Here is a 13,342-nt window from a genome sequence, read left to right on the forward strand (position 1 = left end):
CGTAAACTACGCCAGAGCGCGTACACACCTCACGCACCGAATGCCGTGCGCGTGCCCAAACACAGTTGGACATAGTGGTGTATTAAAGGTATAAAATTATATAAATACTGTTCGGTTTCTGGCACAAACCGATCGTTTCGTGTCTTAGGACATCAATGTGTCATCACAAGCCGCAGGGTTTAATTTGGATTTGTCTGTGCATGTTTTTTTTTACTCTCATAGATTTTGTTACCATTGCCATGCATTATACGACTGATAGACTGCAACGGTTGGAGTTAAAAATCATCAAATGTGTTCTACTGAAGAAACAAAGTCACCTACATCTTGGATGCCCTGGGGGTAAGCAGATAAACATCACATTTTCATTTTTGGGTGAACTATCCCTTTAAGTAGCACAACTTTAAACATTGATGATAACAGTGGTGTATAAAGTACCTGAAAGCCATACTCAAGTAAAAGTACAGATATCGTACCAGAAAATGACTTTGGTAGAAGTTGAAGTCCCAAAATGTTTATACACAGCTCGAGTAGCAAGATTGTGTTCAATTTGAACTCTTTCTTCCATTTTGCACTTCAAAATGGCACTTCATCCGGTACTTAGTGTCTTTTGTTCCAACATGAGAAAACATTTCTGGAATCTGCATCTGAAATAGCATTTAGATGTATTTACACAGTTTAACGTAGGCCTATTTCAGAGGGGACATGGATGCATTCAACCTGCAGTCACAGATGAATAAATAATGTTTTGTTTAGCAAGTGACTGTTAATGAGTGAGCCATTGAGAAACAAAGCATTTGACTGTGTTAAAGAGTGAATCACTGAATCATTTATTCAACCGATCTGTTCAAACGACTGATTCATTCAGGAACAAAGCATTTGACTGTGTTAATGAGTGAATAACTGAATCATTTATTCAACCGATTCATTCAAACGATCAACGTGTGTGCACTCTGTGTGTGATTTGGTGATATAGCCTACCTGATAATGTCCGATCGCACAGCATTACAACAACACTTACCATATTATCACAGACGATGCTGTATCGCACGACCCAGACTCAACTTGAGTCGTGAATGAATCATCCGCGGTTGTGAAGTACAGATACTCCCAAAATATACTTAAGTACTATAACGAAGTATTATTGCTTCGTTACATTACACCACTGGATAATAATAATAATAAATGTTTCTTAAGCAGCATATTAGAATGATTTCTGAAGTATCATGTGACACCGAAGACTGGAGAAATGATGCTGAAAATGTAGCTTTGATCACAGAAATAAATTACATGTTACTATATATTGCAATATAAAACAGTTATTTAAATTTGTAATACTATTTCACAATGTTACTGTTTATACTGAATTTTTTTAAGCACAAAAACATAGCAGAAGATGTTGAGCTGAAGAGACTTTATTAAAAACATTTAGAAATCGTAACGTTGTCAAACTTTTGAATGGTACTGTATAGACACTCCATGTCGCCCAACTACATAACCTATGCCACTGATCAGTAACATTTAATCTTATAATATAACATCTTTTTCATTGTGTTTATTTCACATGTTCGATTGTCAATCTAGAGGAAAAAGACGGCGTTTAATGGCTGTGACTTCCTCACTGAATGGCTATACAAGTGAGTAAGAGAAATGTGACCCTGTGTGTTTTGCCAACACTTTATGGCTATTTCCTTGTGACTTTTATACAGTGAAATGGTTAAATGTGTTTAAATATGTTCTTTATTTTTTGCTCTTGTCTATTAGTAAAAACCCTCGGACAAAGCGAACACCTACAAATTTTCATACAATTCCTTTCGTCCAGAATTGGCTTCTTGAACAGTAAGTAGATTGCCTAATAAACGTACTCTGGCTGTCTCTCTCAGTCTTCATTTCAGCTCTGAATGTGATTTATTTGCATGACAGACATGCTCTCTCTCTGTCAGTCCCAGGCCGCACATCCCAGCTTCTCTACTTCTAACAGATGAGCAAGCTGCAGTGTTGATCCAGGCTTTCTGGAGGGGATATAAGGTGAGTACTAGGGCTGTCAAAATGACTGAAAAACTAAATTCGAATTTAAAAGGCATAATTTCAGTTGGGGGAAAAAAGATTTTGGCTTCTCTCCCGAGGCCACAAGAGGGTGCATCGAGCAAAATATTATGCACGTTTCTTCAAAGCGTAATAAAATAACAGACTATCTTTGAAAAAAAGTGCATAATGTTTCAAGTAATGTTTATAAACCATATACAATTAATAAAGTTGCTTAAACAATTAGAAAAAAAACAGCACCATGCATGTATGTATAGTTTAATACAAAGGACAGAAAACCAATCACAAAGAGTAGGTTACTTTCTTCATTTAAAAACATGAGATACTGTGGGATGGGGGCCGCCATTAACCGCCATAACGTCTTTTAGACATGTTTTTTAAAAGTTGAACTTGCATTAATTTTACATGGCTTTCTAAACATGTGGCTCTCTTGTGCGAGACGCGAGTGCAATGCAACTTGCATTAATTTTACATGGCTTTCTAAACACTGCGAGACGCGAGTGCAACGCTGATAGATGTCCCGCTAGAAAATGTGATAAATATGCATTCTGTGTGAATGGCTTGATTTCAGTTTTGACGTAAACAACAACATCTCTGCACTAATGCTCTCGTTTTCCGCAATATATGAATGAACAACGTAGCAGCGTCGCATCTAGTGGGTTCAACTGGATAGGCTAACAAAAGCATTCAAATGCAATCGATGACACATACATCGTCATCGTATCTCGTGCGCCACTGATAAGGCTGCCTGACGGCTGACGCAGACCTTAAATTTGAATGCAACGTTTTTGCATTTGAATGTGTTTTTTTTTTTTTTTAATTCGACGAATATTCGAAATTCAAATTTTTTTTTGACAGCCCTAGAGAGTGCAAAAACTTGTCACTGAAAATGCCGCAGAGATGTTATTGGCTGTCAGGATACCATGCTTTTTTAGAGTCATAAAGGTTGAGAACCATTGCTCCTGTTGAACCACAAAATAAAATACAAACTCATGACATACACCCTCATAATCAAACACTGTGTCTACACTGTACGCATGTGGCGCATGTGATGAGACAAAATACATTTGAACCCATTATAATCTGCAGTCCGTAAATTTTGCCTCTTTGTCTCCATCTCTGTTTGAAAACCTGCAATTGCAGCTGTGTGTGGAATTATCTTCCTTGCGTGGGTTGTGAGTCGGCGCGGCTCCAGAGTCGGATGAATCTAATGTTCTGAAGAGTATGTGTGTGTGGCAGTCAGTCACCGCACCGGTGTGGATATTTACTGTACTTCGCAATCACAGATTCTAGCTTACGTCTTGGAATATATGACCCAAATAATAATTTTCGCCGTAAATTGCCATGGATCATTTTTAACCAAAAAAAGTTACGGACTGCAGCTTTAAAACAGGTAACCACAATTATTTCTTGTGAGGTGAAATTCTTAGGGGTGGGGGAAAATTAGATTCACATGAGAATCGCAATTCAGTCTTGTAGCAATTTGCATTGATTCACAAATTAAAATTTTTTAATTTTTAGTTAATTTAATAAGAAGAAGAATAATAACATGATGCTGTCGGAACAAAACAGCAATGTAGGAGGAAAAACAAGTTCATCCTGTCCCATTTTCAGCGAGGGCAAGTATTTGGAAAAATGTTATATTAATTATTGATCATTTGTGATTATGGGAAGTAGGGTTGTGCCGGAATAGTGAATCCGTATTCAGAAAGGCACGGAAAACGAACAACGCATTCTACGGAAAATGATTTGCCGCTTGCTAGCGGTAGCCTGTTACATTACAGTACATAAAATTTCATTTAGAACAAGAATAGAAGACTGAGGACGATGGTGAATGATTTGCATATCCTGAGCACCACTGATAAACATCTAATCTTGTAAAATGAGCGGTAAGTACTGCTGCTCCATAGTATACACGGCGCATGTGTGATTGCGAATCTCGAAGTGTTTCAATGCCCCGCAATTTATATACAGTATAAATACCCAGCGATATACTGTAATTGCAAGAGAAAGCATTGAAATCAATTTTTTCCTCCAATCTCTTATTTATAGGGGTTCCATAGTATGAAAGGATTTCCTTTCCGAACATGGTATTCGGATTTGGGCATGTACAATATTTTAGATTTATTAGGAAATTCATCGTTAATAGGAAACACTGATTTCTTGAGTCAGGACTACCCATATTATAGACTGGTGTGTTTTGCATCAAGATACTGGTGCGTTTGATGTGCAGTGTGCACAAAAAAGTGATGAAAAATCGTGAATCGTGATTAAAAATAGAAAATTTGTGAATCGATTTTTAATTGAATCGTGACCCCAAGAATCAATATGAATCTTCCCACCTGTAGTAATTCTTGTAATATCTTTGAATGTAATTCTGAAATTAGGCAGCCTCAATGACGTATGTGGCCTTTGGAGGGCATAGCCTTCGAAATGAGGCACAGCAACTGTCTACACTGGATGCACTGCGGTGCAGCATGACACAACAAATCGCTGACAGTATAACATGTCATATAGGACTGTACCAGGATTTGTTAAAAATGTGCCAAATATGTTTTCTTTGCCACTTCGTAGTTTGCATCTAAACAACAACATCCATAGAAATTTATAATAAATGAAGTCAATAAATATTCACCTTAGTTAATCCTGTACATCATAATCCAATTAATGGAAACACGTGCAAAATGTTAATCAAATACATTATAGGCTAACATTAAAATATATGTCAGGTATCTCAAAAATAGTACAATTCAAATGTACTACAATTCAAAATACAATGCAAAAAACAGTAACATATTCCAGGGCTGGAATTTAAGTCTGCAGGACAGTAGCTCTCCAGGAGCAGGGTTGGAGATCCTTGGCATTTAGCATAGCTCTTTCCTTAGATGTTTATTAACTTTCCAATGGTTAGATGCAGCTGGTGACCGGAAGACTGTAGGTGAGTCCAATTTTTAAGCGAAACAGCCTTGACAATGTTTGCTGCATTATCTGTGGTGATACGCACCTGTCGGTCCTTGCTAAGGCCCCAAGATGCGAGTGCATCCTCCAGAGCCTGGCAGAGTATTTTGGCAGTATGGTCATCCGGAAAATATGACGTCTGCAAGCATCTACTTTGAAGAGCCCACTCCTCGTTGATGTAGTGAATAGTGAGGCTCATATATGGCTCAGATGTGCGGCTGGACCATATGTCAGTGGTAGTGGCACAGTTCCTTAGCTGAATTTCCAGCTTTCCACGGCACGCTTCATAACACAATTTTGTTTTAATAAAGTTCAAATAGTTTTCAGTGCAAAATGAACAGTTTCAAGTCAGTATGTGAGGCTCACTACTACATACTCAAGATCTTTAAATCACTCAGCAGTTCTTCTGCTGAAAAAAATAGCATGCCTGCTTTTTCAGGAGACAAACAAGCCCGCTCCTGACTGATAATGTCCCCAGCAGTAGAAAATGTAAGCTCTGAGAGTGTCCTTCTTGTCTCACCACCAAGTTACTGGACTCACTGAGGACAGTGTAGATGGAAGTAATCTGTAGTGCTTTATCTCCGCCTGAATCCTCTATCTACTACTGCTGACAGTGGTCTCTGTTCTTAATTTTAATTGCCATGTCCTCCACAGCAAACAGCTCCTCAAGGGCAGAGAGCTTTTGCCTCTTCTGTGAACAAAAAAGTAAAAAAGATAATTAGTTTAATGTGAGTTAAACTTGATCAGTTGCTGTCAACTTTAAAGCATTTTAGCATCGATTTAGCGAGCTATCTATAGCTATACATCCAAACTAACGTTATGGAGGTCCCAGTTTATAGGACTACAGTAAGTCACCGCGCACAGAAACGTTAACTTAACTAGTACACAAGCATGTACCACAACAGGTTAGCTGATTTTGTTTGTTTGTTGTTTGTTTGTTTGCTAAACGTTAACCTTACCTGTCGGAGTCCCAGTCATTGCACAGCTGTCTTCATGAGTAGTTTTGGATGAGGACTCGTGTGGTGGGCATGGTGAAGGAGGCTCTGTGGCAGGAGGACACTGAGAGGATGACTACTCCGGCTTGGTGTTCTTATAGTCGAAGACGGGGCAAGTTTCTGCACTTACGTTTATTCTGTGCAGTCAAGTGTGCTTTATCAGATTTGTTGTGTTGCCGATCTTGGCAGCAATTATCTTGTTGCAAATATTGCATTGCACACTGTTGTCATCGAGTCAATGAGTTGTCATCGAGATGAAAAGCCACACTTTTTATCTTTTCTACATCTTTTACATCTATGGGGGATGGGACATTTACACACTACAGCCCGTTTACACATGTGTGAGCCACATCTCTGGGCGTAACCAGCGTAAACTAGGGGTTGCACTGACTAATCGACTAGTCGGTTAGTCGACTTCAATGCTCTGCCATGACGGTTTAAGCTTGGCGTCGACTAGTCGCTGGTCCTATAGAGGGCGCAACAGGATAAGAAATCTTTGAAGGACTTCTACATTTATGCTCCGTTTCCAAACAGTTAAAATGACAAATAAACATGTGAGATTATATTACTGGATGCTCGAAATTGAACGGGAGAATGCACGTTTTAAACAGCTTATTGTACAGGTAGGTAAGTTAATCACTGTTCTAATCTAATGCGCTGCTGCACTGTAACGCACACACTGTTCTGTGATTTCTCAATAAAATAGCTTTGAAACTTAAAAGTTCAAGCATATATTTCTTAATAACTAAATCCCACAGCTTCACTACTAGTAGAGAGATGCTGCCAGGTAGAATTAATTCAGACACGCAATCGCTCTCACTAATGCATTCATATGAATGTAATCTTTACTGTGCTACTTTATCTGTATCTGATTTAGAAGGAGCAGAAATCTGTGAAAAACATAACGTCTCAAAGACAAAAGAACTGATAAAAATGAGCTGTTATAGGAGCAGTAGCCATGTGGGCAGTGCTGTGTCATATGCCATAGCTGTGCACAAGGTGTTTATCGCAGCTCCAGACGTATTTGTACATTAATGACTTCATCAGCGACTAGTCGACTTCGACTCGACTTTCATCACATAAAAGTCGACTTTTAAAAAATCAGAAGTCGTTTAACCCCTAGCGTAAACTAGTGTTTTTCCTTGATGCCTTGCCACAGCCAATCACCAGCACTTGATTTAGGCACATCAAGCATGCTGCATGCTTGCTGGCTCACAGACGTTGACAAGATTAACTCCTAGGGTATCGAAATTTGGTACCAAACGACAAGACATTTTTTTGATACTCTATGGTATTGAGGCAATTCCTAAATGGTTTCAAATTCGATACCCAGCCCTAGCTTAGGGGCTTCATATCCTTTGCTATAAAGTAAGACACTGCTCTCGTTATACCCTTGCTCCTTTTGGATCGCTTTTCATAAGGAGTAATGGCTATGAAGGGTGACACAATCGATTTCTGCTTTGGTACAGCCCTGCTATGAGTGCTACTTGTTGACAGAGAAATATCGGCCCACATTTTCATACTTTCAGTGTGGTCGCTGGGATGGTGATTTGTTGTGTTGTCAGTCTTGGATGTCACCAATTTCTGACATATTTTCCAGATCGCTTTAATCTGCGCCTGGTCGCTTTTAAAATAGCCAAACCACTTCTATATAACTGCAGTCATGGTAAAACATTTTTGGACTATTTTCTCATCTTTGGAAGATAACACAAAGTTAGTTTCACATTTACTTTCCTCGCCCGTTCCACTCATTTTTGTTTCCTTGTGTCAAGTTCTGTTGACTAATAACTTACAGTGTGCAGTAGGAATGGGTGTGAACTTTGAGCCAACAGCTGCAGAGCGTATCATTGTCATCAACATAAATTTGATCACAACCCAATTTTAAATCGTTTTATCACCCGGCCCTAATATATACTTATGTCGTATGTTACAGTAAAACATTTAACATTTTTCTGGGTAAACAGTATTCACCTCCAAATGATTTAACATTTATTTCTATGTAAAATTTAAAAAATTTGAAAAAGGGTATACTATTATGCTTATTTTTTACTTTTTCAACATTTAGTTAGTGTTTAATGTTGCAAGGTTCTGTAAAAAAATCTGCAAGGTTGCAATGCTTGAAGTCCACTCTAAAAGGAGATATACCCCCTCATTTATGCTTGCAAAGGTTCTGCACAATCCTCTTGTTTATAAACATTCTCAGGGTCTGAATCAGACTTTATTTGGTATGGCAAAATTGATGGCATTGTTAATATTTACAGCTGAGCAGATTAGACTTGTGGTTATGGTAAGGTGTGTGACATTTCTGGAGTGGTTTGCCAATCACCAATTTCCGAAGGAGGGGTTTCATCAAAACAGGAACTTAACAGGGCATTTGAGACAGACTGGAAAGAGAGCTGCTGCAAAAATATAAAATATGTGAAAATCATTTGTTTTTGGAACAATCAAGCATGAAAACCTATTCTAGTACACCGCAAAAACCAAATCAAGACTTTGTAAATAGACATAATAGAACCCCTTTAAAATCCAACAAATGAAGATTAGTGCAATCTGGTGGAAAGAAATAAAGAAAGTAATCTGTAAATACCATGATGTAGCCACTAGATCGGGGGTTGTCAAAGTCAAAGACAGTGGGCCTCCCTTTTGACACAACATACACAACGTGCCTTCCTCCAGTCCCTAACATCAATAATGCTATTATGCAAAAACATAATTCCAAAGACTACAATCACCAACAAGCTTTGTTTTGGGAAACATAATGCAGACAAGTTGATATAATTATCAAGCAGGATCGACCAATGAGTCACATATATCAGAATTTAAGCATTTAATCCAGAACAAGGCAATAAAACATGCTTCAAAGACAGTGCATTCTAAGGCTACGTTTACACGACAACGATGTAGTCAAAAACGGAAAAGATTTTCCCTTGTGTTTTTAAAAAGTTTCACGTATACACGACAACGTTTTCAAAACGATTTGCGTTTACACATATCCGCGAAAACGGCCAAAAACACTGTATTACGTATGCCAGGCCAGTAGTTGGCACTGTCACCTTGTTAGTAAAAAGTACCTGTTGCCGTGTGTAAATGATGCGTCTCCGCTGTTGGTTGTAATATCGGTGAAGTAAATCCACACTTTGCTGAAGAAGCGTTAGCAAACTCTTGAGCAGCAACAACACTACCATGTACTAGAGATCTTCACGGGTCCACTTGGATCCGAAAACCCGAGGTCCGACCCGAGACCCGAGCAGGTTCGGGTCCAAAACTTTGACGAGTACCTCGGACACGGGTTGGGTTCGGTATTAGCTGCCTCGGGTCTCGGGTAATTTAAAATAAACATGCTTTTCCCAAATGGACCTGATTAGACCCGAATTCTTTTAAACTATCCCGAATGCGTAGCTTACTTTCACTTTCGTGTTAAGAGAGGAATGCACATAGAAAAGGAGCACACAGACATCATCTTATAGATATGAGATCCATCAGGAAAATCCACTCGCTTCATTATGCTGCGTGTTCATGCAGGGCTTTTCTTTTTTGTGTGCAGAAGCCTTTCGCCGGAGATCAGGTTGCAGACAACAGCGAATCCATGATTAGGCTATCGATTTATTTTTTATCAAACTATCACGTTTATTTTTCAAATCCACTGGTCACAATTGAAAGCCGAGCTCAGAAATAACTTGTATCCATCAGGCAGGCACTAATATAAAGTAGCCTAATAATAAATTGAATAAATGTTAAATAAATCAAAGTAATGGAGAACCGGCCAAATCAGTCAGCAGGACACTGGGATTTTTGCGGGGCTGCAGGCTGTACACACGTCAATGCCGTTTATGTTTGGGTCCAGTCGGGTTCGAAAATAAATGCCGTCGGGTTTTTCTTTAAAAAAATGTTATTTATGCACGTCGGGTTTGAGTAAGAAGTGATTCGGGTCGATTCGGGTCGGGTACAGATTTTAGGACCCGAGAAGACCTCTACCATGTACTCCGCCATTGTTGTGTATGTTTGTTCGCGCTTGCCTTTAAAATCGACACGTACTGAGCATGTCTACATACCTAACACACACTGCGCACACGCATGACGTCACCGTTTTCGAAGATTCCCGTTTTGGATGTTTACACGGAAGCAACAACGGTGCCGTTTTCAAAAACTTGCACTTTGAAACCTGTTTTCAAAAATATGCATTTTCAGTCCCCAAAACGCTGTTGTCGTGTAAATGAACAGGCAAAACGCATAAAAAGTTTCCCGTTTTTGGCTGAAAACGTTGTCGTGTAAACGGCCCCTAAGATGAGGCGAATAATGGTAGATCTTGTGATAATAAAAACTTGTGTCAGCCTAGAGTGTGAAACATGTTGCAAACATATTTAAAATGATATACTTACCAAACAGAATCAGCTGATGAGTCAGATATCAGGTGGTCCTGATTAGTAATCTGGTACCTTTGTGGCCTCTATAACATACTCATTACATTCCTTGTTTTATGCTGATACCGGCAATATCTTAATTTTTAATTTCCATTATTTTGTTTGTCTCCCATTTTGAAGTAGAAATCGCCCCTTCTCCCTAGTACACAGTGTAAACATTATGGAACATAGTGGACATTATTGAGTGCACTCATTCAATCCCACAATGCACAGCAATAAAGAGTGTTCAACTGATGTATGCACAACGGCTTGAGAATACCAATAATAACCCAGAATACCCATAATGCACTGTGAGAATTGCGCACGAAATGAATTGCCACGTCTTGCCAGAAGATGACGCACGCAGCTGAATCATCCTTTCATCCATTAATTTTACAAAGCGCTCGTCCACAGAGTACAGCGTAAAACAGTACAGATATAAATTCGGTAACACTTTCTATGAAGCCCATATTTATAACACATTATAAGGGTATTCTTAAGGCATTATAATGAATGCATAATGCATTATAAAAGACCTTATAATATGTTATATCATCTTATAAATAATCATAACAACAATTATAATACATTATAATGCTTACGCATTTGTGGTTATAAGTTTTAAGATTAAATCTATTTTTACATTTATAATGGACTATATATCTTGACATTGTTTATTTAAGATCTGCACAGTATCTTACTACATCTTGTAAGTGGTATGTTGACGTACTTGCAAAGTTACTTATAGTCAGTCTGTCTGCTGGGGAACCGTCAAAATAATCAAACTTATATTACATTAAAATAGTTCAAAGCAAATATGTCTTATTACACATTCATCTGATCTGATATCTGATCTTATGGCTGTTTGATATTATAAATATGGGCTTCATAGAAAGTGTTACCATAAATTATTTTTAAATTGATTATTAAATTGTTTGATTAGGGTTTATACATAATTTCCGTGACAGAGTTCAAGATAAATCCTTTAATCTTACTACTGGAGCTGCTAGTTTGCTAGTTTCAAATGATTAATAAACAGCAAGCACAAACTATGCAAAAGCGGCATTCCTTCCGGTGCACTCAGTGTCCGAATTCATTTAAATTGATTATTAAATTGTTTGATTAGGGTTTATACATAATTTCCATGACAGAGTTCAAGATAAATCCTTTAATCTTACTACTGGAGCTGCCAGTTTGCCAGTTTCAAATCATTATTAAAAAGCAAGCATAAACTATGCAAAAGCACCAGTCCTTCCGGTGCACTCAGTGTCCGAATTCACTCACTCGTTTTCATTTCCTCCTTCAAGTTAACTGTATTAGTGGCCTAATGTAGGGAATCGTGAATGAGGGTATTGGGGGCGATTTCGGATTCAGCCTTTGTATGTCTCCCTCATCTAACACACCTGATTCAACTCATTAGTAGAGACTGCAAGACTTTAATTGGGTGTGTCTGAAAAAGGAGACATACAAAATGTGCAGTGCTGGGGGTCCTCCAGGACAGGTTTGAAAACCCCTGAGATAGATTACACTAGCTAGATTCACTGCTTATGTGTTTAAAACATAGCATGCTGAGGACATCTACTGGTCGTATTAATGCAACAAGAACAACAAAAACTGATACTGACTCATATGGAGGCATGAATAAGACTCCTCTCGTCTTTGAAGGATCTTGTGTATCCTAAAGCATCTGTTTTTTCTTTGACCTGAAGAGTAGTAATAAAGTAGTAGAGTAGTGAATGCTAAACTATGTCAATATATTGTTTTTTCAGGTGCGTGTGCATCCAGATGTGCAAGAGTTGAGGCAGTGGCAGAGAGAACTGCGGGAAGAAAATTGTGACATCAACAAAACAGTTCAAGACTTCTGGGCACGTCAGGAGAACAGAGGTCAAAAACAAGCTAAATGCTCTCTCTGAAAATCCTTCCACAACAAAATTAGTGAAAATAATATGACACATTTAAGTTGTATTTGCTTAGAATATCAAATATTTGAACCTGACTAATTTAGTTATTTGAACTTTTGAAGTTTTTAAATAAATTTTACTGTGAAAATACCCACAAAAGATTATTTAAAGCTATTTTTGTATTAAATGAGAAAGTATCAAGTAGACATTACAAATTGTAGCTTTAGAAAGAATTTTATTTGATTCAACATAAAATTTATTACACAAACATTTAAGCTACAACGGCCTAACACAGTGGTTCTCAACCCGCGGGCCGCATGCGGCCTGTCACGAATTCAAATGCGGCCCACGGTGCTGAACACAATTAAAAAAAATACTTTCAGTTTTACAATTCATTTTAGTTTTTACATTAATTTAAAAATGTACTAAATAAATATAAGCTATAGCCTAATGTTTTTATGTAAAATAATTTTGTTTTTCATATATTATTTTCAGACATGAGCAGTACTCACATAGCCTAAATAACGTTACGCATTTAAAGTAACGACCAAGTGGCCAGCGGCAGACAGTGAGCATAGCTATGTTTGATCAATTTAGCCTTCTCAAATCATCACGACTTGACTAAAATAAAATCTATAGATATAAAACAGTTCAAGCATATAACAATGTTTAAACGTTAAACCTAGATAAATGTGCGCTGTATCCAATAGTTTGTGCGGAGAGTGGAAGCTGAAGCGCGCTTTGCAGGATATGGAGGTGCCAGCGCGATCACTTGCATTTTTTTCAGTGGATACATTTTTGCTCATAAAGGTAAGAGTAATACATCATTCGTAACTGTAAAGGGTCTACTTTTATTTGTGTGCACTCACAATATCAACAAAACGTTGTGCTTTTATAAAATCAAACATGATGCGCTTTCTGCCGTCTCGTCTTGAACAGGCGCGCTTCACAAAAATGAACCGAAACTCAGCGAATACATGCCTCACAGACATGATAAATATATCTATAGAAAGCTTTAAATGACTACTTAACGAAATAAAACAAA

The 13,342-nt window shown here is 38.0% G+C and overlaps 2 protein-coding genes and 1 long non-coding RNA gene across 6 annotated transcripts in view; 2 read left to right on the forward strand and 1 right to left on the reverse strand.

Moving 5' to 3' along the window:
• The window catches only part of LOC107680209 (uncharacterized), a 10,819-nt gene extending 2,079 nt beyond the window's left edge, over positions 1-8,740 (reverse strand). Inside the window, exons 1-2 of the long non-coding RNA XR_001633125.1 lie at positions 8,729-8,740; positions 4,679-4,689 (exon numbers count right to left, since the gene is read on the reverse strand). This is a non-coding gene — a long non-coding RNA (uncharacterized LOC107680209). The remainder of the gene's footprint in view (positions 1-4,678; positions 4,690-8,728) is intronic.
• LOC107680186 (gastrula zinc finger protein XlCGF57.1-like) overlaps positions 1-13,342 on the forward strand; it is a 398,670-nt gene that overhangs the window by 281,878 nt on the left and 103,450 nt on the right. The gene's annotated exons all lie outside the window — the stretch shown is intronic.
• iqck (IQ motif containing K) overlaps positions 1-13,342 on the forward strand; it is a 31,680-nt gene that overhangs the window by 1,981 nt on the left and 16,357 nt on the right. For all 3 annotated transcript variants that reach the window (XM_016476003.1, XM_016476005.1, XM_016476004.1), the window contains 4 exons: positions 1,582-1,634; positions 1,762-1,836; positions 1,941-2,025; positions 12,166-12,280. In XM_016476003.1, coding sequence (XP_016331489.1) covers positions 1,582-1,634; positions 1,762-1,836; positions 1,941-2,025; positions 12,166-12,280 — 328 coding nt within the window. The remainder of the gene's footprint in view (positions 1-1,581; positions 1,635-1,761; positions 1,837-1,940; positions 2,026-12,165; positions 12,281-13,342) is intronic.

The sequence above is a fragment of the Sinocyclocheilus anshuiensis genome, unplaced genomic scaffold (assembly GCF_001515605.1).
Source record: "Sinocyclocheilus anshuiensis isolate Anshui unplaced genomic scaffold, SAMN03320099.WGS_v1.1 scaffold492, whole genome shotgun sequence".
Lineage (NCBI taxonomy): Eukaryota > Metazoa > Chordata > Actinopteri > Cypriniformes > Cyprinidae > Sinocyclocheilus > Sinocyclocheilus anshuiensis.